Source organism: Onychostruthus taczanowskii, unplaced genomic scaffold (genome assembly GCF_017590055.1).
Source record: "Onychostruthus taczanowskii isolate IOZ18803 unplaced genomic scaffold, ASM1759005v1 scaffold61, whole genome shotgun sequence".
NCBI lineage: Eukaryota > Metazoa > Chordata > Aves > Passeriformes > Passeridae > Onychostruthus > Onychostruthus taczanowskii.
In genome coordinates, this window is record NW_024503790.1 from 5,826,632 (window position 1) to 5,854,151 (window position 27,520).

The 27,520-nt window shown below is 54.1% G+C and overlaps 1 protein-coding gene and 1 long non-coding RNA gene across 4 annotated transcripts; both read left to right on the forward strand.

Moving 5' to 3' along the window:
• Positions 1–3,506: 3,506 nt before the first annotated feature.
• On the forward strand, positions 3,507–5,811 carry HES4 (hes family bHLH transcription factor 4). Of its 2 annotated transcripts, none has more exons than XM_041419570.1 (4): positions 3,507–3,776; positions 3,857–3,952; positions 4,039–4,126; positions 4,788–5,811. In XM_041419570.1, the coding sequence occupies exons 1-4, from the start codon at positions 3,579–3,581 to the stop codon at positions 5,375–5,377; spliced, it is 972 nt and encodes a 323-aa protein (XP_041275504.1). In that variant the 5' UTR covers positions 3,507–3,578; the 3' UTR covers positions 5,378–5,811. The 2 variants fall into 2 exon arrangements, with proteins under 2 accessions (XP_041275504.1, XP_041275505.1); XM_041419571.1 differs by having other exon boundaries at positions 3,507–3,689.
• Positions 5,812–11,385: 5,574 nt separating this feature from the next.
• Positions 11,386–26,927, forward strand: LOC121344032. Of its 2 annotated transcripts, XR_005953779.1 has the most exons (6): positions 11,386–11,582; positions 16,437–16,708; positions 16,806–17,159; positions 17,248–17,254; positions 18,164–19,085; positions 19,382–21,273. It is a non-coding gene; the product is annotated as an uncharacterized LOC121344032 (long non-coding RNA). The 2 variants fall into 2 exon arrangements; XR_005953780.1 differs by lacking the exons at positions 18,164–19,085; positions 19,382–21,273 and adding an exon at positions 26,913–26,927 and having other exon boundaries at positions 11,400–11,582.
• The last annotated feature ends 593 nt before the right edge of the window (positions 26,928–27,520 follow it).

Sequence of the window (27,520 nt, forward strand, 5' to 3'; positions counted from 1 at the left end):
ACCTCCCACGCAGCAAAAAAAATCATAATCCAGCCGGGAATGGCTGGCGCTGCGGCCACGTGTGCTCGGGGAGGGAGAGGAAAAGGGATGAACTGTGCTTTGATGCCTGCGGGAGGATGCTGCCGCTTCCCGGCACGCTGGAATCGCCGCGGAGATGAAAGGCCCGGGCTCTCATCAGCCGCGAGGACGGGGACGCTTCCAAGGGCTTTTCTTCCCTTTTTTCCGTCTTGTTTTTCCACCTATTTTCTTTTTTTTTCTTTTTTTTTTTTTTTTTTCTTCCTTTCTTCCTTTCTTCCCTCCCTCCCTCCCCTCTTCGCTTTTTCCTTCCCTTCCCTTTTTCCTTCCCTTCCCTTTTTCTTTTCCTTCCCTTTTTCCTTCCCTTCCCTTTTCCCTTTTCCTTCCCTTTTTCCTTCCCTTCCCTTTTCCCTTTTCCTTCCCTTTTTCCTTCCCTTCCCTTCCCTTCCCTTCCCTTCCCTTCCCTTCCCTTCCCTTCCTTCCATTTTCCTTTTTCTTTTCCTTTTTCCTTCCCCTTCCCTCTTCCCTTCCCTTCCCTTTTTCTTTTCCTTCCCTTTTTCCTTCCCTTCCCTTTTCCCTTTTCCCTTTTCCCTTCCCTTTTCCCTTTTCCTTCCCTTTTTCCTCCCCTTCCCTTTTTCTTTTCCCTCCCTTTTTCCTCCCCTTCTCTTTTCCCTTTTCCCTCCCTTTTTCCTCCCCTTCCCTTTTCCCTTTTCCTTCCCTTCCCTTTTCCCCTTTCCCTCTCCCCTTTTCCCTCTGGGAATGATTAATTGCAGTGAGTAAAAGCAGAGCAGGAGCCAGGCCAGCACTGGGGATTCAATTCCTCGCCTGCTTCCCTTCTCCTCCCAAACAATTCCCACAAACTCAGCCGGCTCGCCCCCGCTTTTCAGCCGCCAAAACCCGCCCGTGTTTTCCTGAGTGTTTTCACCAAAAAATCCTCATTTTTTTACCCCGCAGAACGGGCGAGGGAGGAAAAGGAGCAGCAGCTTTTCCAGCCCAGGAGCCCGCCCTCCCCCGAGCCTGTGCGCAGCTAATTCCCAATTTATGATTATTAAAAGATTAAAGCCTGCAGCAGCGAGATTTCACACCAGGGCTGCCTTCCCCAGAAGGGTTTTTAACAGGCAGGGCTCGAAATGAGCCCCGGGACGGGGGTCCCACCTCGAAGGGACTTTTTGGGACACGGGAACGGCACCGAGCCCGGTGGGCAGCGAGACCCCTCGGCCACGGCGCAAACCCGCAGGTTTTGGGGCTCCCCAAAGCCCCGCAGATTTTGGGGTATCCCAAAGCCCCGCAGATTTTGGGGTTGCCTAAAGCCCCGCAGATTTTGAGGTATCCCAAATTCCCGCAGGTTTTGGGGTTCCCCAAAGCCCCGCAGATTTTGGGGTATCCCAAAGCCGCGCAGATTTTGGGGTTGCCTAAAGCCCCGCAGATTTTGGGGTATCCCAAAGCCGCGCAGATTTTGGGGTTGCCTAAAGCCCCGCAGATTTTGAGGTATCCCAAATTCCCGCAGGTTTTGGGGTTCCCCAAAGCCCCGCAGCTTTTGGAGTATCCCAAATTCCTTCAGATTTTGGGGTTTCCCACATTCCCTCAGCTTTTGGGGTTCCCCAAATTCCCGCAGCTTTTGGGGCTTCCCAAAGCCCCGCAGATTTTGGAATTCCCGCAGATTTTGGGGTTCCCCAAAGCCCCGCAGGTTTTGGGGTTTCCCAAAGCCCCTCAAATTGTGGGGTTCCCCAAAGCCCCTCAGATTTTGGGGTTCCCCAAATTCCTTCAGATTTTAGGGTTTCCCACATTCCCTCAGCTTTTGGAGTTTCCCAAAGCCCCTCAGATTTTGGGGTTTCCTAAAGCCCCACAGGTTTTGGGGTTCCCCAAATTCCCGAAGCTTTTGGGGTTCCCCAGAGCCCCTCGGATTTTGGGGTTCCCCAAATTCCCGCAGCTTTTGGGGCTTCCCAAAGCCCCTCAGATTTTGGGGTATCCCAAAGCCCCTCAAATTTTGGGGTTCCCCAAAGCCCCTCAGATTTTGAGGTATCCCAAATTCCTTCAGATTTTAGGGTTTCCCACACACCCTCAGCTTTTGGAGTTTCCCAAAGCCCCTCAGATTTTTGGGTATCCCAAAATTCCCGCAGTTTTTGGGGTTTCCCAAAGCCCCTCAGCTTTTGGGTTTTCCCAAATTCCGGCAGCTCTTGGGATTTCCCAAATTCTCTCAGCTTTTGGGGTTTCCTAAACCCCCACATTTTGGGGTATAGGGGGGGGGGGGGGGGGGGTCCTGACCCCTCCAGCCCGGTTAAACCGGGGGGGTCCCGGGGCACCGGAGCTCACCGGGGGCGGAAGGAGGAGCTGGGGGCTTCTCCCCCTGGACCCCCCAGCAGGATTTGCTCCGGGGTGAGAACAGGAAATAACGGCGGGGGGAGGGGCAGAATGGGGGTCCCTCAAGAGTTCGGGGGGCTCCGGCCCGGTTAAACCGGGGGGTCCCGGGGCACCACCGGGGTGCGAGAAGGCGCTGGGGGTTGCGCAGCCGGCTTCCTCCCGCTCCGGCACGGCCGGGATGGGCTCGGCGGGGCCGGGGGGGCGGCGGGCAGCGGGGAGCGGGCACGGAGGCAGCGGAGGAAGGCGGCAGCCCCTTCCAACAAACACTGTGGCTTTGGACTGCCTTAAAGAGCAGCTTGCCTGATCCAGATGATGGCAAACCACATTATATTTAATTTCTAACATCCTTCATGTCATGTAGTACAATTGTAGCTCACAGTTTATCACATGACCATAACTGGTATCCTTTTATATCAGCAATTTCTCGTGTTCTTTATCCTATAAGTAAATAGCACCCAAGTTACTATTTGTCTTGCCAACTTTTCCATTATTTGTTAGTGCTAGTACTATTATTACACTTGTTGCAATGTTCTATAAACTAGCCAAGTTTATTTTAGTATTTACCCTGTGCAAGGTAAATGCTATGCGGATGTAATGTGTATTGTGCCCACACACACACATGCATATTGTTATTTTACCCCATCCATTGGTTTCACATATACATACATCTCACAGAAGTGGTATGTATATAAACAATGTTATGAATGCCATATATTAGACACACAGAGATGTGTATGAGCATTGCATATATGCATTCTCATCTGTTTATTGACATGTGAAGACAAAGATCATGTCAAATGGCAGTAGCTCTTCGAAGTATCCAGCCACAAGGAAGCTGTTTGTTGGACAAAACATGGCAGAATAAGTTTTATTTTCTCCTCAAAACCTTTTTTTCTATCACATGTTATTCCAATCCTTCTAAACCCAAGAACTTTTGGAAAAGTTTTTTTGGGTGGCGGGGGGGTGATTTTTTTGTTTCTTGATGGGGAAATAACCCCTGATTTAATCTTGTTTTTGTCTTCTTTTAAATTTTTACAATGGGGGGAAGAGTCTGTGTTTTAAAACAGAAATGTAACATTTTTTTTTTTTTTGTTTTTTTTTTTTTTTTTGCCTCCCGGTTTGTCGTTCCCACCCCGCGCTCTCCCCGTCATCGTTCTTCTTCTTCTCCTTGCCGTTCGCTGCACGCCCCCCGTACCTCAGCCATGCCCGCCGACACGGGCATGGAGAAACCGACCGCCTCGCCCATCGCCGGCGCGCCCGCCAGCGCCAGCCACACGCCGGACAAGCCGCGGAGCGCCAGCGAGCACCGGAAGGTAAATGGAGGAGGAGGAGGAGGAGGGTGCCGGTCGGGGCGCAGCAACGGCGGAGCTGGATGGCGGCAAGCCCGCGGCCGTGCTGAGGTCGGTGATGGTCGGTGGGGTGCGGTGTGGGGGTCCCGGGGCTGTGCGGGGGGCGCTGACCGGCTCCGCTCTCCCCGCAGTCGTCCAAGCCCATCATGGAGAAGCGGCGCCGGGCGCGGATCAACGAGAGCCTGGGGCAGCTGAAGACGCTCATCCTGGACGCGCTGAAAAAGGACGTAAGTGGGGCTGCGGGGACACCGGGGGGGACAGCGGGGCACGTCCGGCCGCGGGCAGCCCTGAGCGAGCCGCTCTTGTCCCGCAGAGCTCGCGGCATTCCAAGCTGGAGAAGGCGGACATCCTGGAGATGACCGTCAAGCACCTGCGGAACCTGCAGCGGGCGCAGATGACCGGTGAGTGCCGGGCACGGGGACACCGGGCACGGGGATGGGGCACCGGGCACGGGCATCGGGCATCGGGATCGGGGTCTGCAGCGGGAGATGAGGATACGGGATTGGGGATGGGGATGGGGATCCGGACCGGGAGCGGGGGACAGAGAACGGGGACCGAAGGCAGGGAACCGGGCTCTGCACCGGGGACTGAGGGTGAGGAAACGGGAGCTGGAGACAGCACGGGGCTCCTTACAGGAAACCGGGGGCTGGTACCGGGAACCGGGGTTAGGGATAGGGGAGTGGGAACCGGGCTGCACAGCCGGGATCAGGGACAGGGGAGCAGGAACCGGGATCAGGGACAGGGGCCCGGGACCCGGGATTAGGGACAGGGGGCCGGGACCCGGGTTGCACACCGGTGTTAGGGACAGGGAACCGAGATTAGGGACAGGGAACCGGGATCAGGGACAGGGGACCGGGACCCGGGCTGCACACCGGTGTTAGGGACAGGGGACCGGGACCGGGATTAGGGACAGGGGACGGGGAACCGGGATCAGGGACAGGGGACCGGGACCCGGGCTGCACACCGGTGTTAGGGACAGGGCACCGGGCTCTGGGGACAGGATACCGGGGCCGGTGCTCCGGAGCTGCCACTCACCTGCCGCCCCCTCCTGCCCCCCTCCAGCCGCGCTCAGCGCCGACCCCACCGTCCTCGGCAAGTACCGGGCCGGCTTCAACGAGTGCATGAACGAGGTGACCCGGTTCCTGTCCACCTGCGAAGGGGTCAACGCCGACGTGCGCACCCGGCTCCTGAGCCACCTCTCGGCGTGCCTGGGCCAGATCGTGGCCATGAACTACCCCCCTCCTCCTCCTCCTCCTCCCCCGCCGCCCGCCCAGCCCGCACATCTGGCACAGCAGCACGTCCAGCTGCCGCCGGCCGCAGCTGGAGCCGTGCCCGTGCCCTGCAAGCTGAACCCCGCCGAGGCGCTGTCCCCCAAGGTTTACGGCGGTTTCCAGCTCGTCCCGGCCACCGACGGCCAGTTCGCCTTCCTCATCCCCAACCCGGCTTTCCCTCCCGGCTCCGGACCGGTTATTCCTCTCTATGCCAACGCCAACGTGCCGGTGGCGGCGGGCGGAGGCTCGGGGAACGCGGCCGCCACCCCGTCGGCGTCGCCGGTGCAAGGCTTGACATCATTTGGGGGCAGCATCGGGCCGGCGTCGCAGGCCGGGAGTCCCGTGGGAGAGCGCAGTGAATCCGTCTGGAGACCCTGGTGACTTCCTCGAGTCGTTCCCCGCCCTCCAAAAACAAGGAAAAAAAAAAAAAAAATACACCGACAGACTCTCGTCGGCTCCGTTGTATGGAGCCCCTGTTATGTTTTGGGGTTTTTTTTTTTTAAAGCAGAAAGGAAGAGAAGGACCTCGCTATGAACGTGCTATTTATTATTTTCAGAGGTTGGGATCTCGACTTGTATTTTTACTCCTTTCAAATGCCTTTATTTGAGATACTTTTTTTTTTTTTAAAGAAACGAGCAAAAGGAAAAAAATAAATGAGAAATAGTTTTGTAACAAATATTCCAAAAGTTATAATGCCAAAGTTGTTTGTATCCCGTTGGTCTGTGGGTGTGTGCGTGCCTGTGTCGAAGACTTCCAAAAACGAAAAGAGAAAAAAAAAATGCAGGTGTTTCAATAAAGGAACTCTTTGAAATAGACTTTTTTTTTTCCACCCTTTCATTTTGTTTGAGAGTGGGCAAGGACGAGCTCATCCTCTGTGTGTGCAAAAAAAAAAAAAAGGGAAAAAAGGACTGGACTTTATGGCTTTATTTAAGGATAATTGGAAGGGATTTGGGTAAAAACTGGGGGGGGGTGGTGGTTAAATATCCCCTGAATAAGGACTGGACTTTATGGCTTTATTTAAGGATAATTGGAAGGGATTTGGGTAAAAACTGGGGGGGGTGGGTTAAATATCTGCAGCCAGAAGAAGGATTCCTAAAAAAACCTGCTGCCAACACCTCGAGCCTGCTACCTGCTTCCCAAAACCCAAACCCCCTCCCCACCCCCGGGCTGGGGGGTGGGCTGCACAGAAGTTACTCCGGGCCCACAAAAGCGGCGAGAGAGTCCGTCCCTATTGTCAGGAGGGTAATTAGGAGGTATAAAGGGTCTCATCGAGTATGCAGCGGGCTCTTTGGGAAGTTGGGAGCCCTATTGAAGCGCCTGGGAACTCGGAGCCGAGGGTTAATGTGTGTCTTTTTTTTTTTTTTTTTTTTTTTTTTTTTTTTTTTTTTTTTTTTTTTCCCCGGCGCTCTCATTGACAAGGCCAGATAGACTCTGATACTCAATGCTGTTGTAAATTCAATTGCCTGGCCTCACAATGCCCACCTCATAAAAGAGAATAACTCGGGGTTGTGGCTTTTTCTTTGCCGCCGAGCGGGGGTGGGAGGAAGGGGGGGTTGAACTGAGGAAAAGACAGTTTTGCCACCCATTCTGCCTCACCCCCCGGCACTTGAATCGTGGCCAAGTGGAAGCAATCGCAGCCTCTCGCACACGGAGAATGAGCCACTTCCAATTGTCACCAATTAAAAAGGGCCGCGGTGCGGAGAAAAGGCCATTAGGAGGGAAACGCTCGGGGTGCCAGGCGAAGCTTTGTGCTCTCTGCCCCAAATTTGGGAGGTGGGGCTGCCCCGGAATCCGCAGGAGAAACGCCAGGGGATGAGGGGGGAGTGCCAGAGGCATCGCCCACCTCGCCTGGGGGTCTGTGGGGTCCTGATGGCCCCGATCCCCCCTTCCCGAGACCCTGGGGATTGTCCTGGTGGGTGGGCAGGGGGGGTGAGCCGGGTGGCACCAGAGAACGAGCGGATATTTCTGATATTCGCAGAGCATCCAGCGACACAAAACAGGCATTTTTTAAAATTTTTTATCTATTTTTTAAATTATTATTTTAGAACAGAAACGCAATTCCATCCTTCAAGGTCTGCTCCCATTAACAACCGGGGCTGCAGCTTCTGTGTGAGAGCAGAGCCTGTGGCTGCGTGCGCTGGGGGGATTAAAAAAAAAAAAAAAAAAAAAAAAAAAAAAAAAAAGCAGATTATCGGCTCCTGGAGGCTTTTTTACAGCTTCCTGATGGCTCAGGCGCGGCTCGGAGCCTGGTACCGATCCAGTCCAGCGATTCCTGCGCTCCGCAGCGTGGGCAATCGATCAGTGTGAGAGCCCTCCACCGCCCGGGCACAACGAGGGATCCAGCAGAATCGGGAGGTTCCCAGGAGGTTTCGTTATGCAATCACAGACATAAAATCATGTTACAGCAATCCTCCTCCATCCCCCACAGCCCTGCCCCTCCTCTTCTGTCTGAAGGAGGCTCGCAAGAGCAGATGAAAGCCTGGCTGTCGCCTGCCTGCAACCAAATCCCTCCCTGGGGCAGCCCCCGGCCCGGATCCCCCCCTCCCCGAGATCCGGCAAATTCCCTTGATCGCCGCGGCACCCAGCGAGGCTGTGCTGAGAGCGCAGCGGCTCCTTCCCAGCGCAAACACGACCCCGGGGACGCTGGAGTGGCGGCCGGGAATGTCACCACGGCGTCACCTGAGCGCCCGGAGCCACCTCTGCCACCCCGCTCGTGTGGCGGGCAGCGGCCGGCTCCAGAAATCCCAAATCCTCCCGAGGGATGCCACAGCTCCGTGCAGGTGGATGCCCGGCTCTGTTCCAGCCCAAATTGCTGCCACTGGTTCTGAGCCGGGTTTTTTTGGGGTCTGACTGTGTTGTTAGATGAAAGCCTGGCTGTCGCCTGCCTGCAACCAAATCCCTCCCTGGGGCAGCCCCCGGCCCGGATCCCCCCCTCCCCGAGATCCGGCAAATTCCCTTGATCGCCGCGGCACCCAGCGAGGCTGTGCTGAGAGCGCAGCGGCTCCTTCCCAGCGCAAACACGACCCCGGGGACGCTGGAGTGGCGGCCGGGAATGTCACCACGGCGTCACCTGAGCGCCCGGAGCCACCTCTGCCACCCCGCTCGTGTGGCGGGCAGCGGCCGGCTCCAGAAATCCCAAATCCTCCCGAGGGATGCCACAGCTCCGTGCAGGTGGATGCCCGGCTCTGTTCCAGCCCAAATTGCTGCCACTGGTTCTGAGCTGGGTTTTTTTGGGGCCTGACTGTGCTGTTGTCTTCCACCCTGAGTGTTTCTCGTGGTTTTGGTGTAGAAACTTCTGGCGCTGCATTTTGAACTTCTGGGACCGCCCTGGCACGAGTTTCTCCCATTTCTTCCCCAGCTCATCCCTTCCAGGTTATTCCCCTCCAAAGGCTCCCGGGGGCTTTTCCAGAGGCTTCTAAATTTGCCCTTATCCCTTTAAAGGTGCAAGGAAAGAGCAAAGTGCGCGGCTGCCCAGAGGTGAAAGTCCAAAGGGATGCGATAAAGGCGGCCGGGAATTCCCGGGAGTCGTGGAATGGTCGGGGTGTGGTGTGGGAAGGAGAGCTGGGAGGCGTCCGGCGGGGGGAAAATCGGAGATTCCTCCTCTCCCGACCCGAGCTGGAGCAGCTGCGCCTCGCTCCATGGGAAAGGATGTGGGGAGAGGTGTTAACGAGCCGCTTCCAGAGGAACGGAGCCGGGGATGGAGTTCCAGGAGCAAAACTCGCTGGAATGTTCGGCGGGGGCTCAGCTGTGGCTCCGCGGAGCCGTGACCCCACGGGCATCCCGAGAAATCCCGTCCAGAGCAGGGAAAGGCTTCCCCAAACTCGGGGTAGGAACCCTTCCCAGCTCCTGGGCCTGCCCAGATCATCAGGGAAAAGGAAAAATCCCTGGAAAATCGAGGTTTTGGATGAGAGTTTCCCCCTTCCCAGCTCCTGGGCCTGCCCAGATCATCAGGGAAAAGGAAAAATCCCTGGAAAATCGAGGTTTTGGATGAGAGTTTTCCCCTTCCCAGCTCCTGGGCCTGCCCTGGTCACCAGGGAAAAGGAAAAACCCCTGGAAAATCGAGGTTCTGGATGAGACTTTTTACCTTTCTGTCTCCTGGGCCTGCCCAGATCATCAGGGAAAAGGAAAAACCCCTGGAAAATCGAGGTTCTGGATGAGGCTTTTCCCCTTCCCAGCTCCTGGGCCTGCTCAGGTCACAGGGAAAAAGGAAAAACCCCGGGAAAATCGAGGTTCTGGATGAGAGTTTTCCCCTTCCCAGCTCCTGGGCCTGCCCTGGTCACCAGGGAAAAGGAAAAACCCCTGGAAAATCGAGGTTCTGGATGAGACTTTTCCCCTTCCCAGCTCCTCTCCTGGTGCCTTTGGGTTCTGCTTCCCAGTTTCCCACCCAACAGGGGCTTGGGAGAGCTTCAAGGCTCCTTTCAAGCCGACCCACTCCATCCATGATCCAGTGACTCTTTCTGGGATTATCCTCCTGCCTCCCACGGCATTTCCTCACCCTCTGCCTCCAGCAGCCACGTCTCCATCCCTTCCCTGCCCGGGAGGGGCTGGAAAAGGGGGCACAACCATCTCCCCCTTCCCACATTTCCAGTATTTCCCACATTTCCCGTATTTCCCACATTTCCCTAGGGAGGTGGGAAAGGGTCACAGAGGGACGGGGGCTCCGGGGCTGTGTCCCTGATATTCCAAAGGCTCCTAATGAGGGGGATGAAGGCATCCCCGAGCCCCAGGGCAATCCCGGAGCCCCCGGGAGGAGCAGGAGGAGGAGGAGGAGGAGCGGGAGCCCGGCTCAATGGACGCGGGCAGCTTTACTCGGGCTGTTAAGCTGATTAATTGAAATGAAGTTCCTCCCGAGCCTCGGCGCGTTCTTTGAGGTCAGGGTCACCGCACTGAGACGCTTAATCAGATCTTCCCATTTAGCCCCTCTTAGCCTGGCAGGGCTGGAATGCGGCCCTTTCAAAGCCGGGCTCTTGGCGCCAAATTCCTGCTCTATCTCCCTCTCCCATTCCCCGGGAGCATCAAATCCACCATCAGGAAATCAAATCCAACGCCGCCGACCCGGCTCAGGTGAGGTTTCCACTGCCGGAGCCGCTAGGAAAGGAAATAAAATAAAATATCAAATCAGCTGGCAGGTTGATGCCGTGGATTCTGTGGTTCTGGGGCTCTTCTCCATCTGTTTCTTATTTTATTTATTTATTTTTTTTCCGTGGAAAAGCAGAATTGGGAGCAGCAGAGCTTCTCCCAGGCAAATATTTGTAAACAGCCTGGTTTCCAGAGGAGGGGAGGATTCCAAGGCCGAGCACAAAAATAGAGCAGAGCAGATGGAGAAGAGCCCCAGAACCCGCGGAGGCTCAGCAAAGAGCAGCCCGAGTGGTTTTTGGCAGCGTTTGGGTGCTAAACCAGCAGCGAATCCCGAGCTCGGGAGCTCTGCTGGGATTTCCCAGATCCTCCGGGAGCACCGGGGGCAGGGGAGGGAATGCTGAGCTCAGGGGGGTGAAGGCAAAACCTTCCCCAGACCCCAAAATCAATCAGCAGCAGCAGGAGCTGAACCGAGCTCCGGTTCTGGAAGCAGCCCCTGGTTTGCAGGTTGCTCATTAAAGCTGTTTCCATGTCCAGAGACCCCAGGATAAATCCAGATAAAACCAGGCTGCTCACCCGGGGCAGTTCCCAGGTTTTCTCTGGGAAGACAAAACAGGATCAGCTGGGAGAGGGAGGCTCAGATTGTGACCTTGGGTTGGTGTAACTCGGTTTAAAACCTGTCCCCTCGCACAGGAGGAGGCCAAAAAATGACCCCAAACCCCCCGTTTTCTCTTCGGGAATCCTAAAGCAAAGCCCTGACCCAGAGGGACGTGCAGTGTGATCCCAGGGTTTTCCAGGGAGCAATGGAATAAAGCCACAGGGACGCTGATTTAATCAGAATATTGCCAATTTTCACCCCTCCTGCTCCTGTTCCTGCTCCCCTCGCTGCTCCTGGTGTTCCCACTTGTGGAATGTGGGCAAACCCGAGCTCCTGGGGTCTGTAGGATCCCCCTTTATCCTCCAGCATCCCAGGATTGGGGGGCACAGAAGGGAGAAGGGGGAACAAACCCAGCTGCTGAGCAAAGCTCCTGGTGGCACCCAGAAAAATCACGGATTTTTTTTTAGCATATATTGCTTTTTTTTTTAGCATATATTGCTTTTTGAGCTTTCCCCACTATAATCCAGCCGGGAATTCTTTTTCCACCGGTGCTGAGCATGGAAAGCTCTGTGTTTTTTTTTGGGGGGGGAGCACGAGGCAGAGCTTGGAGAGGCCCCGGGGTGCTTTATTTAACTCCAGCCACGCTCAGCCACGTCCACTGCCGGGTATTTTTAGTGGGCACCAAAGGGCAGCGAGCTGGCCGGGAAGAGGGGGAGCTGGGCAGCCTTGGAGCAGCTCCACACGATGGGAAAGGGTGAAACGGCCCTGAGGAGAGGCTGGCTGGGCTGGTGTCACCGCCAAGGTGACCTGGGGACAAGGCAGGGTGTTTACAAGGCTCGCAGTGCCCCGGCCCCGGGCGGCAGGAGGGGGAAGCTGCCCGTGCCCCTGGCAGGGAGATTCTGCAAGGACAAGGTCAGTGCAGGAACGAGAGGGACAGGGACATCCCACGGGAGCTTCTCCTTGCTTCCCTTTGCTTTTCTTCCTTGTTTCTCATTGCTCTTCTTCCTTGTTCCCCATTGCTTTTCTTCCTTCTTTCCCATTGCTTTTTGGCTTTCGTTCTCATTGCTTTTCTTCCTTCTTTCTCATTGCATTTCTTCTTTCCATTGATTTTCTTCCTTCTTTCCACTGATTTTCTTCCTTATTTCCATTGCTTTTCTTCCTTCTTTCTCATTGCATTTCTTCCTTCTTTCCACTGATTTTCTTCCTTCTTTCCATTGATTTTCTTCCTTCTTTCCATTGATTTTCTTCCTTTTTCCCCATTGCTTTTTCTCCTTCTTTACCATGGTTTTTCTTCCCTCCTTCCTATTGTTTTTCCTCTTTCTTTCCCACTGCTTTTCTTCCTTATTTCCCATTGCATTTCTTCCTTCTTTCCATTGATTTTCTTCCTTTTTCCCCATTGCTTTTTCTCCTTCTTTACCATTGTTTTTCTTCCCTCCTTCCTATTGTTTTTCCTCTTTCTTTCCCATTGCTTTTCCTCCTTATTTCCCATTGCTTTTCTTCCTTCTTTCCATTGATTTTCTTCCTTTTTCCCCATTGCTTTTTCTCCTTCTTTACCATTGTTTTTCTTCCCTTCTTCTTATTGTTTTTCCTCTTTATTTCCCATTGCTTTTCCTCTTTCTTTCCCACTGCTTTTCTTCCTTCTTTCCATTGATTTTCTTCCTCCTTTCCCGTGGTTTTTTCTCATTCTTTCCCATTGCTTTTCTTCCTTTTTCCCCATTGCTTTTTCTCCTTCTTTACCATTGTTTTTCTTCCCTCCTTCTTATTGCTTTTCCTCTTTATTTCCCATTGTTTTTCTTCCTTCTTTCCCATTGTTTTTTTCTTCCTTTCCAACTTCTTTTCTTGCTTCTTCCCCATTGTGTTTCCTCTTTCTTTCCCATTGCTTTTCTTGCTTTTTCTCCATTGCTTTTCTTCCTTTTTCCCCATTGTTTTTCTTCCTTTCCCCCCATTGCTTTTCCTCTTTCTTTCCCATTGTTTTTCTTCCTTCTTTCCCATTGCTTTTCCTCTTTCTTTCCCATTGCTTTTCCTCTTTCTTTCCCATTGCTTTTCTTCCTTCTTTCCCCTTGCTTTTCTTCTTCCCCACCACTGCTAAAACCCCTGGCGAATCTCTGCTCTCAGAACCACAAAATCCTGGAATATCCAGAGCAGGATCATCGATTTCCCTCCCATTCTCTGCATGCTGCCTCAAAAATCCCCCCCAGGGAATTGGGGCAGGGGACGGAAATTCCCATTTTCCACGTGCTGCCCCTCCAGGATTCCTCAGCCCCAAACCCACCCCCCTGCACCCCCTCTGCCCTGTCAGATCCCATCTCCCAGCCGGGCAGGGATGTGCAGGAAGGGCTGGGATGAAGCTGATAATGAATGGATGCTGGAAGTCTCGCAGTGCTGACCTGTCAGGCCGGGCTGGGATGACACATTCGGAGATAACAACCCGGGCTGTCAGTCAGAGCAGAGCCTGACGTGACAGCTCTGCCTGACAACAGCTCTGACTGACAGCTGGAGGGATTGCAGCCTCTGGAATGGGAGCAGGGCTCCTCTCCAGCCTTTGGAAGGGTTTAAAAGCCAGGAGAGGTTGTTGGGCTGAGCACCTCGTGCTGGTAATTCCTGTGGGGAATATTCAGGGCTGGGTTGTGGGAGCTGTTGGGGCTCCCTGGTGGAAATCCCCAATTCTCTGATGGTGTCTCACCAGAGATCCTTCACCCTGCAAGGAGATGCCTCCCAATTTCCAGGTCTGGCAGCTCCCCAAAATCTGAGCAGCCAGCTCTGTCCCCTGGGCTGCGTCCTGCTCCTGGGTCCCCTTTGTCCCCTGCTCCTTTGTCCCCAGCTCTGCCGGGGCAGCTCCATGGCCAGAGGGGGAAATTTGGGGAGCACAAATCCCCTGGAGCAGCGGCTGCTCCTGCTCCTTTTGGCCCCAGGGCTGGAGCAGAGCTCAGAAACTCCACCTGGAATCCCGGGTTAGAGCCGGGAGTGCAGGGAACCACGGAATCCCTAAAGCTGGAAAAGAAATTCCCCCATCCCACCATCAGCCCGGCACTGCCAGGCCAGGCAGAGCACTAAACATTGTCCCCAGATGTCACACCCACCGTGGTTTTGGAGCGCTCTCAGGGGTGGGGATTCCACCACTGCCCGGGGCAATCTGATCCAGTGCCTGCCCATCCTTCCAGGGGAGTTTTCCCCTCATATCCAACCCAAAGCTCCTCTGGCGCAACTTGAGGATTTTTCTTTTTCTTTTTTTTTTTTTTTTAATTTTTAAAAAATTTATTTAATTTTTAATTTTTCTTAGAATTTTTCCTCCACTGCCCGGGGCAATCTGATCCAGTGCCTGCCCATCCTTCCAGGGGAGTTTTCCCCTCATATCCAACCCAAAGCTCCTCTGGCGCAACTTGAGGATTTTTTTTTTCTTTTTTTCTTTTTTTAAAATTTTATCTATTTTTTAATTTTTTCTTAGGATTTTTCCTTTTTTCTTAGGATTTTTCCTTTTTTTTCTTTAAGGATTTTTCCTCTTTTTTTTTTTTTTTTTCTCCTTTCCTTTTTTTTTTTTTTTTTTTTTAATTTTTAAAAAATTTATTTAATTTTTAATTTTTCTTAGAATTTTTCCTTTTTTCTTAGGATTTTTCCTCTTTTTTCTTTAAGGATTTTTCCTTTTTTATTTTTTCTGATTTTTTTTTCTCCTTTTTTTCTTCTTTTTTTTTCTTCTTTTTTTCTTCTTTTCTTCTTCTTTTTTTCTTCTTTTTTTCCCCTTTCTTCTTTTTATTTTATGTTAATTTTTTAAAAAAATTTTTTTAAAGATTGCTCCCATTCTCCTCTCCAGTAGGAGAGGCTCGAATCTGCAACCCCAGTAGGGAAGCACAATTCAGGCACCCAATTCCAGCCATTCCTGCGTGTTTTCCCGGCACTACCCCTGCTGCAGCTGCACCCAGCTCTCTTCCAACCCTCTCTCCATCATCCCCCATCCCCTCTCCCTCTGCCCTGAACCCTCTCAGCTATTTCCAGCCACCGTCCCAGGATGGGCAGGGCAGGCCAAGCCAGCTGCTGAATCACCGGCAGGCCGAGGCACGCTCCGAGCCGTGCCTTTAGGGAAATTATTCATCTTCTCCTTGTGCCCGGCTTCCCCCGGCCATGCTGCTTCATCCCCGGAGCTGCGGGGCTGGGAGCGGCCCCGGGGCAGCAGCCTGGGAAAGCGGGAGCTGCCAGGATGCTTTTCACGGAGTTATTGCGACAGCCCGGCGCGGGTTTCGCCTCCTCCCCAGCACGGCAGGAGGGCAGGGATGGAGACAGGCGCTGGGGGAAAGGCGGCTGAGCTGGAGCTGGGCAGACGCGTGCCCGCCGTGCCCCGGGCTGGCGACAGCCGGGAGCCACCCAGGGAGGAGCCCCGGCGGCCGGGGATTGGGGAATGGGCGGGGGAAGGGGGATTTGGGATGGGTTTGGGGCTCTGGAGAGAGGAGTCGGAGGGGAGAGGGGAAAAAAAGGGGGCTGGGTGCTCAGGGAGAGGCGCCCCCGGCCCCTCTGTGGCTGCTAAATCCATTTATTATGTCAGGGAATCAGGGAGAGCTTCCCTAGGGATGAGGCAGATCCTGGGTGGGGCTGAGCCCCTCGCCCTGCAAGGATTTGGGATAGCTGGGTGCCCTCCAAATCCACCCATTTCTGTGTCAGGGAAACAGGGAATGTTTCCCAAGGGATGAGGCAGATCCTGAGTGGGGCTGAGCCCCTCACCCTGCAGGGATTTGGGATGGCTGGGTGCCCTCCAAATCCACCCATTTCTGTGTCAGGAAATTAGGGAACACTTTAGGCTGCGAAATCCATTTATTATGTCAGGAAATCAGGGAGAGCTTCCCTAGGGATGAGGCAGATCCTGGGTGGGGCTGAGCCCCTCGCCCTGCAAGGATTTGGGATAGCTGGGTGCCCACCAAATCCACCAAATTCTGTGTCAGGGAAACAGGGAATGCTTCCCTAGGGACAAATCCACCAATTTCTGTGTCAGGGAAACAGGGAATGCTTCCCTAGGGATGAGACAGATCCTGGGTGGGGCTGAGCCCCCAAACCTCCTCCTGTAGGGATTTAGGGATGGCTGGGTGCCCTCCAAATCCACCCTGTCAGGGAACCAGGGAACGTTTCCCAAGGGATGAGGCAGATCCTGAGCTCCTGGATCCCCTCCTGCAGTGTCCAAGGCCAGGCTGGAGCAGCTTGAAATAGGGAAAGGTGGAATGGGATGAGTTTTAAGGTATTTCCAACCCAAATCCTGCAGGGATTTGGGCTCTGTTGTACCCCAAAATATGACCGGAGGAGGGGACAGCCCCGACCACCAGACCAGGCAGAGACTGAGACACGGAGGGAGCAAAAAAGGGAATGAAAAAAAGGGAATGAGAAAGTCAGGAAGAGCACCCAAAGTTCCCAAATTCCCTTTTAGGACACGCCCATCTCCCCTGAAATAAAGGAGACAGAAACCACCGGCTCCCTTTTCCCACGGCAGCACACCCGGGGGCTCCCAGTGCTCCCAGTGCTCCCAGTGCTCCCAGTGCTCCCCGTGGCTGGGAGCACGAGCGGCTCGTGCGGCGATGCCCCGATAAACCCAGCGGCGCCGCTCCCTCCTCCATCCCTGCTCCCTCCCTCTTTCCCAAGCGCATCCCGGGAACGCCAGGATTGCTCCGGGGGAGCTGCGAGCCCGCACCCCGCTCCCAGAGCCCGGGGCAGCCCTTTGAACCTTTCAACAGCTCCTTTTTTATTGTTTTTTTTTTTAATTTAATTTTTTTTTTTGGCTTTACCTTGCAGCCTCTTAAATCAAACCTAACCCGGCTGCGGGGCGAGCTGCCGAGGGAAATCCGGAGCTGCTCGGGGCAAGAGTTAAAACGTGTTAAGCACCGAGATCCAGGCCAGATGTGGAACTCTCCGGGGCCACCACGGGGCTTTGAGCCGCTTGTTTGACACCTCTGCTTTCGACATTAAAAGTCCCAGCGGGGAGGAAATCCTCCTGGCCTGAGTTATGTGCTATTTACCGAGGGGGGCAGCCCTTGAAAGGAGTCCCAGTAAAACCTGGAATAAGAGTAAGTTATTAGCATAGGCTGGGAAATGAAGTTTGTTTTTTAAGGCAGCTGGGTTTATGGATTTTTTTTTAAATTTTTTTTTTTTTTTTTCCTGCAGTGCTGGATGAAGATAAAAAATCCTCCTGCCTCTGAGGGATAAGGGAAGGCTGGAAGTGTGTGAGAGCTCCAGGCTCCGTTTGGAAAAGCACTCACAGGCAATAAACCCCTGCTCTTCCTGCTCAATTGCTGGCATGGGACAGCAGAGGCTTCTCCCGGCCCCGAGTCAGATGTGGGGAGGAAAAATCAGGAATTACTGGCTGGATGCTGCAAGTCCCCATCAGGAATCTCCCCCTCTCTCTGCTCCTCTCCGTTCCCAGGTTTTCCTGTGGTTCAGTGAAGTGCTGGAATCCCTGGAAACGTCCAAAAAATGTGTGAATGCAGCATTTGGGGACCTGGCTTCACGGGTAGCGCTGTGGTTCAGTGAAGTGCTGGAATCCCTGGAAACGTCCAAAAAAATGTGTGAATGCAGCACTTGGGGACCTGGCTTCACGGGCAGCGAGGTTAAAGGTTTGGCTCCGTGATTTTTGGGGGTTTTCCAGCCTTATCCCAGTGCTGTGGGACAGATCCCAGCACCCCGGCTCCTGTCCCATTAGCTGTGGGATCTGTGGGATCTGGGATCTGTGGGATCTGGGGGATTTGGGATCTGTGATCTGGGGGATTTGGGATCTGTGGGTTCTGTGGATTCTGTGGGTTCTGTGGGATCTGGAATCTGTGGAATCTGTGGGACGTGGGATCTGTGGGATTTGGGATCTGTGGGATCTGTGATCTGTGGGATTTGGGATCTGTGATCTGTGGCATTTGGGATCTGTGGGTTCTGTGGATTCTGTGGGTTCTGTGGGATCTGGAATCTGTGGAATCTGTGGGACTTGGGATCTGTGGGATTTGAGATCTCTGGGATCTGTGGGACTTGGGATCTCTGGGATCTGTGGGATCTGGGATCTCTGGGATCTGTGGAATCTGTAGGATCTGTGGGATCTGGGAGCCATGGGAAGGGGATGCAGCATTTGGGGACCTGGCTTCACGGGTAGCGCGGTTAAAGGTTTGGCTCCGTGATTTTTGGGGGTTTTCCAGCCTTATCCCAGCGCTGTGGGACAGATCCCAGCACCCCGGCTCCTGTCCCATTAGCTGTGGGATCTGTGGGATCTGGGATCTGTGGGATCTGGGGGATTTGGGATCTGTGATCTGGGGGATTTGGGATCTGTGGGTTCTGTGGATTCTGTGGGTTCTGTGGTATCTGGAATCTGTGGAATCTGTGGGACTTGGGATCTGTGGGATTTGAGATCTCTGGGATCTGTGGGACTTGGGATCTCTGGGATCTGTGGGATCTGGGATCTCTGGGATCTGTGGAATCTGTAGGATCTGTGGGATCTGGGAGCCGTGGGAAGGGGATTAAGGACCTGCTCCTGCCTTTCCCAGCTCACTTTCACCACGATGGATCTCATTCTTTCTGGCCCTCCTACGTAAAAAATAAAGAAACGACCCTTAAGTTGCAGGAAAAGGATTTCCCTAAGCTCAGAGGGCTCAGGAATTTTTCCAGGGGTCTTCACCCTCACCTGGCTCAGAGGCCACCAGGCGTGGACAGAGGGCAGTGACAGGGCTGGATTTTGAGGCAGAACCCCCAAAACAGGCGAGCAAAGCCCTCTGGCTCCCGGCTCAGATCCTCCCCCTCTCCCTGAGGCCGGGATCACAAACCCCGAGGGGCTGACGTGGCTCAGGGCCCCTCTCCCCACGGATTCCACCCCCAGCCTCAGCCTCCCCAGGATGCTGGATCCGTGTCTGCACGCTTTTCCTGTGCCCTGACATGACTGCAAGTGGCAGGGCTGCTCCTGCCCATCACTGCCTGCCCTTGACTTGTCTTCCAGACACGTTGCTTTTTCTTTTTCTTTTTTTTTTTCTTTCTTTTTTTTTTTTTTTTTTCCCCCTCCCAGGGTTTGATTTCCTTGCTTGTTTGTTTTCCTCCCTGCTCGGTGTCAGAGCAGCTCCAGGGCTCGTTCTGAGGCTGACAGGACTTAAGGGATGGGGTTTTTCTGCTGTAGAGAAATCCTTCTCTTTGTATCAGAAAGGACACAGCCAGTGCTGGCTGGGGATCCAAAGGTGCCAAAGGCTTGCAGGGGAGAGGAGAGGCAGCTCCTCCATCCCCTCTCCTCCCTGGAGATCCCTCCTGAGGCCAGGCTGCTGGAAAGGGCTCCATGGCTCAGGGGGAGCAGAGAACTCCTAAAAATACCCGGGAGGCAGATGTTCTAGGGAGCTCTGCTCACAAAGAAGTACAAATAAAAGTGTCCCAGGTGTCCCGGGGCTGTCCCAGGATTCTCCCAGGGCTGTCCCAGTGCTGTCCTGGGTTTTTTTTAGGATTGTCCCGGGGCTGTCCCAGGATTCTCCCCTTGATGTCCCAGTGATGTCCCAGTGCTATCCCAGTGCTGTCCCAGGATTCTCCCAGCACTGTCCCGGGGCTGTCCCAGGATTGTCCCAGTGCTGTCCCGGGGCTGTCCCAGGATTCTCCCCTTGTGTCCCAGTGCTGTCCCAGTGCTATCCCAGTGCTATCCCAGCACTGTCCCAGGGCTGTCCCGGGGCTGTCCCAGGATTGTCCCAGTGCTATCCCAGCACTGTCCCAGCGCTGTCCCAGCGCTGTCCCAGGGCTGTCCCAGGATTGTCCCAGTGACGTCCCAGTGCTGTCCCAGTGCTGTCCCAGGATTGTCCCAGTGACGTCCCAGCACTGTCCCAGCGCTGTCCCAGGATTGTCCCAGGGCTGTCCCAGGATTGTCCCAGTGATGTCCCAGTGATGTCCCAGTGCTATCCCAGCACTGTCCCAGGGCTGTCCCGGGGCTGTCCCAGGATTCTCCCAGTGCTATCCCAGCACTGTCCCAGCGCTGTCCCGGGGCTGTCCCTCTCCTGAGTCACCCAGGCCCTGGGCACACTCCCTGCCCTGCCCTGCCCTGCCGTGCCGCAGGTTCCCATGGCCAGCAGCTTCTCTGTGCCCGTCCTGACTCAGCCCGGACCTGCCGGGCTGGCCCAGCCGGTCTCTCTCAGGTGTGGCCGCGTTATTTGCTCGCTGATTACCGGAATAAAACCATCATTAACCCGCTGCTGCCACCCCGCCGGGCGTGTGCCTCCCGTCTGCAGCCAGCCCCTGTCCCTGCCAGCCCCGGGGGTGCCCTTTGGGGCTGCATCCCTGCTCACAGGGCACCTCCGAGCCCACACTTCCCAGGTTTGTGCCTTATCCCATTCCCAGGAGTGGGATGGGAAAGAAGAGGAGGAAGGATGGGGCTTGGAGAGTGCCCAGAACTCAGCACTGGCTCCATCTCTGTAAGAAAAGGGGGGAAATGACATGTTAAATTACATGTTAAATTACATGTTAAATTGCATTTCAAATGACATTTTAAATTACATTTTAAGCTGATGTATTCCTTGCAAACGCAAGCACAGCTGGGTTTCTCAGGGCAGGGATTTGCTGGCTTTGTCCTGCACAAATGTCCCATCCCAGAGCTCAGGGCTGACCCCACACCCACATTGTGGCACTGGCACGTGTGTCCCAGCCCTGGGGGAGTTCTGCATCCTGGGAAATCCCTGGAAGCAGCTTTGGGCTGAAAGAGCTCCTTGTGTGGCTGGGACAGCAGCGCCCGACATGTCCCCAGGGCTGGCGCTGTCCCTGCTCCTCCAGCTGTGCCACAGTGACCCCAGAGCTGTCCCCAAAATTCCCTGCCCCTAAGGCTGGCCCAGCTCGGGGCTCACACCTGGCCAGGCGTGGGGGTGGCACACGGGGACCCTGCAGAGGTGACAGAGGTGACAGAGGTGACAATTCCCTCACACACTGCCAGACCCCGGGGTTATTTAGCAGCAGCCCTTCCCTCCACCTTTGGAGATTTAATGCATTCCAGGGAAAGAAAAGCACAGCACTCCCAGAAATTAATTTGCAGCCACTCTGCAGAATTTATTTTTTAAAAAATCAGATTTCCCCCGTTTTAAGCAGCGATTCCTTCTCACTTTTTTTTCCCCTGTGACACCAAATCATGCACTGTGACATCCCAGAGGCTGCAGAGCTCTGCTGCCAGCTGCTGCTGCTGATGTGCAGCCCCAGGGATGCAGCCCAGGTGTGGGCCAGGATTGACTCTGCCTCTCCAAAACCACTGAAAATTCCCCAGCAGGACAGGCTGGGAATATCCTGGAGCAGCCCAGCCCTGCAGAGAGCAGCTGACATTTCCACCAGGCTGAAAGCAAGGAGGATTTCTGGAGGAAAGGGGGTAAATTTGGGTCAGTGGTGCTGCTTGCTGGGAGCAGGGCAGGAAGTGGCTGTGTTTACAGGGCTGGAGTTGTTTTTTTCCTGTGGCACACACACGGAATGCTCTCGGAGCCTGGAAATGGTTTTTATGGGAGACAGCAATTATCCTGCAGGGTGAATTAAAAAAAAATATTCGTGTGGCAAATGAATTTGTAGATTAAAAAATAGCCGGCTTCTGATTGTAACAGCGTGAATTATAACTTCTGTATCGTCACACGAGACTGAAAATGGAATAAAAGTTTTAAAAACACCTCTCATTACCCCGTATCCAAGTCCAAAAAAATCTTCATCCGGCAATTTGGAGCAGAAAGCTTTTGGATATGGAGAGAGCAGCAGGCAGCAGCTTTGGGAAAGGATTTCCCAGAGGGTCAGGTGGCGTGGGAGGCTGGAGCAGCCATCTGGGGAGGGAAGGAAGGCAGCAGAGGAGGAAAAGGCCCTTTATGACCAGCCCAAATGTTAAGGGCTGCGAGAAACGCGGGAATGATCCCATTAAGGACCAAATGGATGCCATAAACCGGGATTTTCTCCTTTCTTTGGGCTTGTTTCTATTGCTTTCATCCCAATCAAAAACATTCTCAGCCTTCTGCTTTGGCTTTGTGGCTTCGCCAGGGTCGGAGTTCCTTAGGGTGGCCTTTTCCTCGTGGTGAGAATTCCCACATTTCCAGGGGAAAACTCCCCTCTGGCAGCAATCCCAAGGAAAAGCTGAGCCGTGGCTTCCTCCCTCCACGATCCCTGATGCTGAGGAGCAGGAGGGATGTTGGGATAATCAACAACGAACGGGAGGCCAGGGCTCCTTCCCAAACTGCGGAATGCCGGGATGCGAGGCGGGATTGGCGTCACTTCCTCCCCTCCAGCCTCACCCCAGCACCTTCCTTTTCTCTTCCCCGCTGATGAAACCATCCTGCTCAGGCCTGGGGATGTCCTGCATCGCCCAGATCCTGTTTAGAAAACCAAACCCGCCGGAATTCCGGGCTGGGATGGGAAAATCCGGGACGCCACGGGCTCCTCTTGCAGCTGGAAGCCTCCGGCCAGGTTTTCACCTCCCCTTTTGCTTTGTGTTGTTTCTTCTCCTGCTCTCTCACCGGCTCAAGAAGAGCAATTTTCCTTTCAAATGCAAGGCCTGGCCATAAACTTGGCAGGAAAATCCCTCCCAAGCAAATGGCAAGGGAAGGAGAGGGAATTTTGCTGTCCTGGGGGGAGTTTTGCTGCCTGCCTGCCCTCCATGGATCCAGCTTAATACTCCTTCAAAAACCAATTTAAAAAACCCCAAGCCAAGTCAAAACAGGCTGATAAATATCCCAAATAAAGAATTTCAGAATTCCAAGAAGAGCTGGCTTTTCCTGGGAGAAGCCGGGAGATTTCAAACTCAGGCGTTAGATCTCCAGCTGAGAACAACTCTGGGGTGTATTAATGAAAATATTAATGAAAATATTATTGAAAATAAAGCCTTTTTTTCCCACACAAGGGCGATTTCACTGGTTTACTTGCCATCATTTTGAAGACCCTGCTGCAAAGGTTTTTGCTTGCACCTCAGGCACCTGCAGGAGTCAGGGCAGAGAAAATGATGGAATTTCTGTATCCCAAGGAGATGTTGGAAGGGATCTCCTGGAGAGCAGCCTCTGGGATGGGTCTGTCGCACTCCTGGCTGCAGGAATTCCCTCTCAGAGTGCCACAAGACAAGACGAAACCCTGGAACTTTTTGTCTTCCCAGTCCTGGCTGCAGGAATTCCCTCTCTGAGTCCTGCAACACTTCGAGGCAAGAGAGATCCTGGAATTTTTGCTCTCCCAGCCCTCATTACAGAAATTCCCTCTCCAAGTTCTGTGACACTCCTGAGGCAAGAAGGACTCCCGGATTTTATGTTTTCCCAGTCCTGGCTGCAGGAATTCCCTCTCCAAGAGCCACAAGACAAGATGGAACCCTGACATTTGAGACAAGAGGGAGCCCTGGATTCTGAGACAAGAGGCACCCTGGAATTTTTGCTCTCCCAGTCCTGAGTGCAGGAATTCCAAGTGCCACAACACCTTGGGACAGGAGGAAACCCTGGAATTTGTGCCTGCAGCCACCAAACTGCCAGGAAATAAGGGGCTAACGGGCCCTGGTGGTGCAGCTGGACACGAAGTCACACCCCGAGATGAAAGGGGGAATGCTGCCCATTCCAGGCCCTTCACACCAGCTCCAGGGGTGGGGAGGGCAGCGAGGAGGAGCTGAGCTTTGATAGCACCCCCAGCATCCTGGCTCAGCCACCTTTGGGAGATATTCTCCTCTCCAGGCACAAAAATCCGCGTTTTTGCGAGCGTCGCGACGTTTGGTGCATCAATTATTGAAGGGATTTTTCATTTGCCCTGCTGAAGGAAGGTTTTCTTTGGGAAATTCCTGATTTTAAAAGATTATTTTCTTGCCCGGTTTGGCCAGTTTGTTCTCCCTGCACAGCACTGGTGTGGCAGCTTCTTTCTGGTGACTTTTATGAGTCTGACTTTCAGATTCCGTCACCAGAGATCCAAGCCCAGGGCTCTCCCTCAGACTTGGAGGAAGAACAGCCCAGGATTAAGTGTCCACATGCAAATCCCGCCGGTTTGTGGGGTCACTGAGCAGAGCTGGCAGGTGGGGCCTTTACCAGAAATCAGCTTTCACAGTCACGAGGTTCCTGCTGTGGTCAGGGAGGGACAACAACGCAAACCCAGCTGCTCTGACACCTGAGTCACCTGGAAAAAATGGGATTTGGGGGTGGGGTGAATATCCCTTGTCCCTTGTCCCTGTGGGACATGTTCAGTGCCCGAGGTTCCTGCTGTGGTCAGGGAGGGACAACAACGCAAACCCAGCTGCTCTGACACCTGAGTCACCTGGAAAAAATGGGATTTGGGGGTGGGGTGAATATCCTGCAGTCCCTTGTCCTTGTGGGACGTGTTCAGTGCTGGCTGTGGTACCAGGGGGGATCCAGGTGGGATCCAGGGCCAGGGGGACCCTCAAAATCCCCCTTCAAAAGCTGGGAATGTTCACCGGGAGAAGAAAAGGAGAGCTCAGAGCCCCTTCCAGTGCACCTGGAAAAAATGGGATTTGGGGGTGGGGTGAATATCCCTTGTCCCTTGTCCCTGTGGGACATGTTCAGTGCCGGCTGTGGTACCAGGGGGGATCCAGGTGGGATCCAGGGCCAGGGGGACCCTCAAAATCCCCCTTCAAAAGCTGGGAATGTTCACCTGGAGAAGAAAAGGAGAACTCAAAGCCCCTTCCAGTGCCCAGAGGAGCTCCAGGAGAGCTGGAGAGGGACTGGGGACAAGGAATGGAGGGACAGGAAAAGGGGGAATGGATCCCACTGCCAGAGGGCAGGGCTGGATGGGATATTGGGAATAAATTCCTCCCATGAGGGTGATGAGGGGCCAGGATGGAATTCCCAGAGAAGCCACGGCATCTCCATCCCTGGAAGTGTCCAAGGGTGGGTTGGGGCACCCTGGGATGATGGAAGGTGTCCCTGCCCATGGCCCTGGTTGGGATTTCAGGTCCCTTTGACCCCAAACCATACTGGGACTCCCAACACCGGGAGCTCTCCCCGCTCCGACCCGCGCCCATTCAGCTTCCAATCAAGTGGAAAGCAAACATCTCTGGGACATGGAGAGCCTTTTCTTCCTGCCTTTATCTCCTTCCTCCCCTCTCTCATTCTCCCTTTAGTGCTCACAGGCTGAGATTTCAGCGGGAGCAAAGCCCCCAAACAAGCGGGGGGAGAGGCCTAGGCCTGCTGACTCGGCCTAGGCATGAATAGGCCCGGGCCTAAGCGGGCCGGGGACCAAAAAGGGGCTGAGGACTGCTCATTGTGGGGCTGCTCGGGGTCAGCACGGACCATATGTCACCATTCCAGTGCCAGGGTCTCCATGGAGCCCCCTCGGCCCGGCCCTTTGTCGCCGTGTCCCCCCAGATATATTCATGGCCTGGCCGGGCCGTGCCCGGGGACAGAAACAAATTGCTACAAGGCAGGCCCACCCCGTCGGGCTGCCAGCAGCAGACAATCATAAAAGGCCAGTGCAGACTGTTTAAAAGCTGGAGAAAGGGCCGGTTGCCATGGCGATGGGATGGGAGGCCTGTTGCGGCCCATTAAACTCCAATCACATGTAAATTTATCCCCAGGCCTCCAGCGAGGGGGGACCCCCAGAGCTGCAGAATAGCCCCCGACAATAAGCAGTTTGTTTATCAATTCAGGTGCCGTTTAATTGGCTCCATTCAAGCCCCTCTTTGTTTAAAGTAATAACCTTTACAAAGCCCCACTGATTTATCATTTCCAGCACTCCATTAGATGGGCTTCTTGAAATCCTTGCAACCACCTCATCTCCTGGGAGAATAAATCAAGAGGGGATGCTCCGAGGTGGTACCCGCGGGTGGAGGGCTCTGGAATCCCTGAGCAGTTTCCCGGGATCTCTTCCATGGCTGTGTCTGGAGCAGCTGGAATGACCTTGCTGTAAACTTTGCTCCTCTGCAGCCTGGAGGAGTGTGAAGGTCACCCTGGAGGTTTGCAAAGAGACGGAGAGAAAAACATCCCCGAGCTGATGGGCAGCAAGGGAAAACTGATTTTTAGTGAGGATCTTAATGGAGGAGGAGGAGGGTTTGCTCCTCTGGATGGTTTTTAGGGGATGTTTTAAGGTGAGGGAAGTGGCGGAGAGGCTCAGAGGGATGCCACAACCAGAGACACAAAGAAATCATGGATTCCCCATCCCTGGAATTGTCCAAACCAAGGTTGGATGGAGCAAGGTGGGACAGTGGGACCCATGGGATGGGTGGCACTGGATGACCTTCAAGTCCAATCCAAACCATCCCACGAAGGGCTCAGCGGGTTCTTTTTTCACTGCTCCTAAACACCAAGAAATGCAGAGTTAGTGACAGCCAGGGATTGATGGACATCCAGGGATTGATGGACAAGGATTGATGAATATCTGGGGATTGATGGATGTCCAACAGCACAGCCAAGAGCCAAGAGTGGCAGACAAGCCCCTGGGGGAAACCTGTGCATCCTGCACCTCCCATTCCACAGATCCCACTGGAATTCCCTTTATTCCTCTTGTGCAGAACGGGGCTGATTGGGGCTGGAGCCTCTCCTCGTGGGAGTCCCTGGGCTGCTCAGTAACTTCAGCTTTCCCCTCAGAAATTGCTGGGAAAAGGTAAAAATGGAGTCTCCAAGGGGACAGGAATGAGGAAAGCAAGAGGGACATCAAATGTTTCTGGGCTGGGTGGCAGCCGCGTTGGGCTGGCTCTTTAACCCGTCAGCACCTGATTGAGGGGCTTGAACACAGAACCACGGAGTTATTAAGTCTGGGAGAAAGTCCCAAACTTTTTGGAAAAGTTTGGCAAAAACTCCAAAATCATGAAATCCAGCCTTGGAGCCAACACCCCCGGCATTCCCCCGAAACCATTTCTCCCAGTGCCACCAAAATCCTCAATTTTTGAGCTCTTCCAGGGAGACTCCAGCACTTCCCTGGGGTGGGGTAATTATATTTGCCTAATTAACAAAGCTCCCAGTGGATTTTTAGCTGCAGAGGGGACAGCGAGAAAAGCAGCCTGAGGCGGGCTGGCATCCCAGAGGATTCCCTTTGGAGTGGGATCAGCCAGGGAAAAGCAGCACGGGAGGTCAGGGGTTAAACGGCAGCACTGGGAAGGTTTTTTTTTTTGCAAGTGAAAAGTGGGGTTTGCAAACCCGGGAATAATCCCGAGGCTTTCCAAAGCTTCCCAAGGTGCCCCCCAGCCTAGGGAAAGCTGCCCCGGGGTTAGAGGGAGCAAATCCATGAATTCATTATCCCCGCACAATGAGCTCCCTCCCAAGCTCCATTTTCCAAACCAGACTTTTAAAAAAACCCCCCAAATCTGACACAAACCTGAAAACCCCCTCGGTTTTTCCCTCTCTTTTCCAGGCTCCGGAGGCAGAGAAGCTGCTGGGAATCACCTCCTCCCCGATAGGGAGCCACGGTCTAATTAAGAAGAAACCTCCACAAGCCCCTTACAAAGTCTGAGTGGCAGCTGATTATTGTAGCAAAGTGCAACCTCTGCCATTTTGTCAAGCAAGCCCATCAAATTAGGGCGAAATAAGATGTCCATCTGCTTCCTGAATGGCAGCGCCGCCAAAAAATCAGATTCCCACCAGTTCCTTAAGTCCCAATTATTCCCAGATTATCTTTTGAGATCGGGAGATCGGCGCTGAATAAACCTCGTGGCCTCGTTACTGACAGCCTGGTGCATCCCTAAGGAGGGCAGGGGGGCTCGGGTGTCAATCCCCGGGGTGACCCCGGGACTGACAGCGGATAAACATTCCCGGCTCCCCCGGGATAAACATCCCCGGGCTCTGCAGGGAAACACAGGGGACGGGGCCTTGGCGAGTTAAAGAATAACGAGGCAGCAGCAGGAGGCTGGGGAGTGGCAGAAAATCGGGGCTCCAGCCTGGTTTTGGGGATGGGAAACCGAAGGTGAAGGGAATGATTTCGGGAGAGGAAGGGAAAAGTCATCTCATGGTCCTGAGCGCTTT

Bases quoted from the DNA above. Each gene is read 5' to 3' on its own strand.
- HES4 (XM_041419570.1), top strand. From the start codon at position 3,579: ATGCCCGCCGACACGGGCATGGAGAAACCGACCGCCTCGCCCATCGCC. The intron at 3,777-3,856 runs GTCGGTGATGGT...CTCTCCCCGCAG, and splicing joins AAGCCCGCGGCCGTGCTGAG to TCGTCCAAGCCCATCATGGA. The intron at 4,127-4,787 runs GTGAGTGCCGGG...GCCCCCCTCCAG, and splicing joins GCAGCGGGCGCAGATGACCG to CCGCGCTCAGCGCCGACCCC.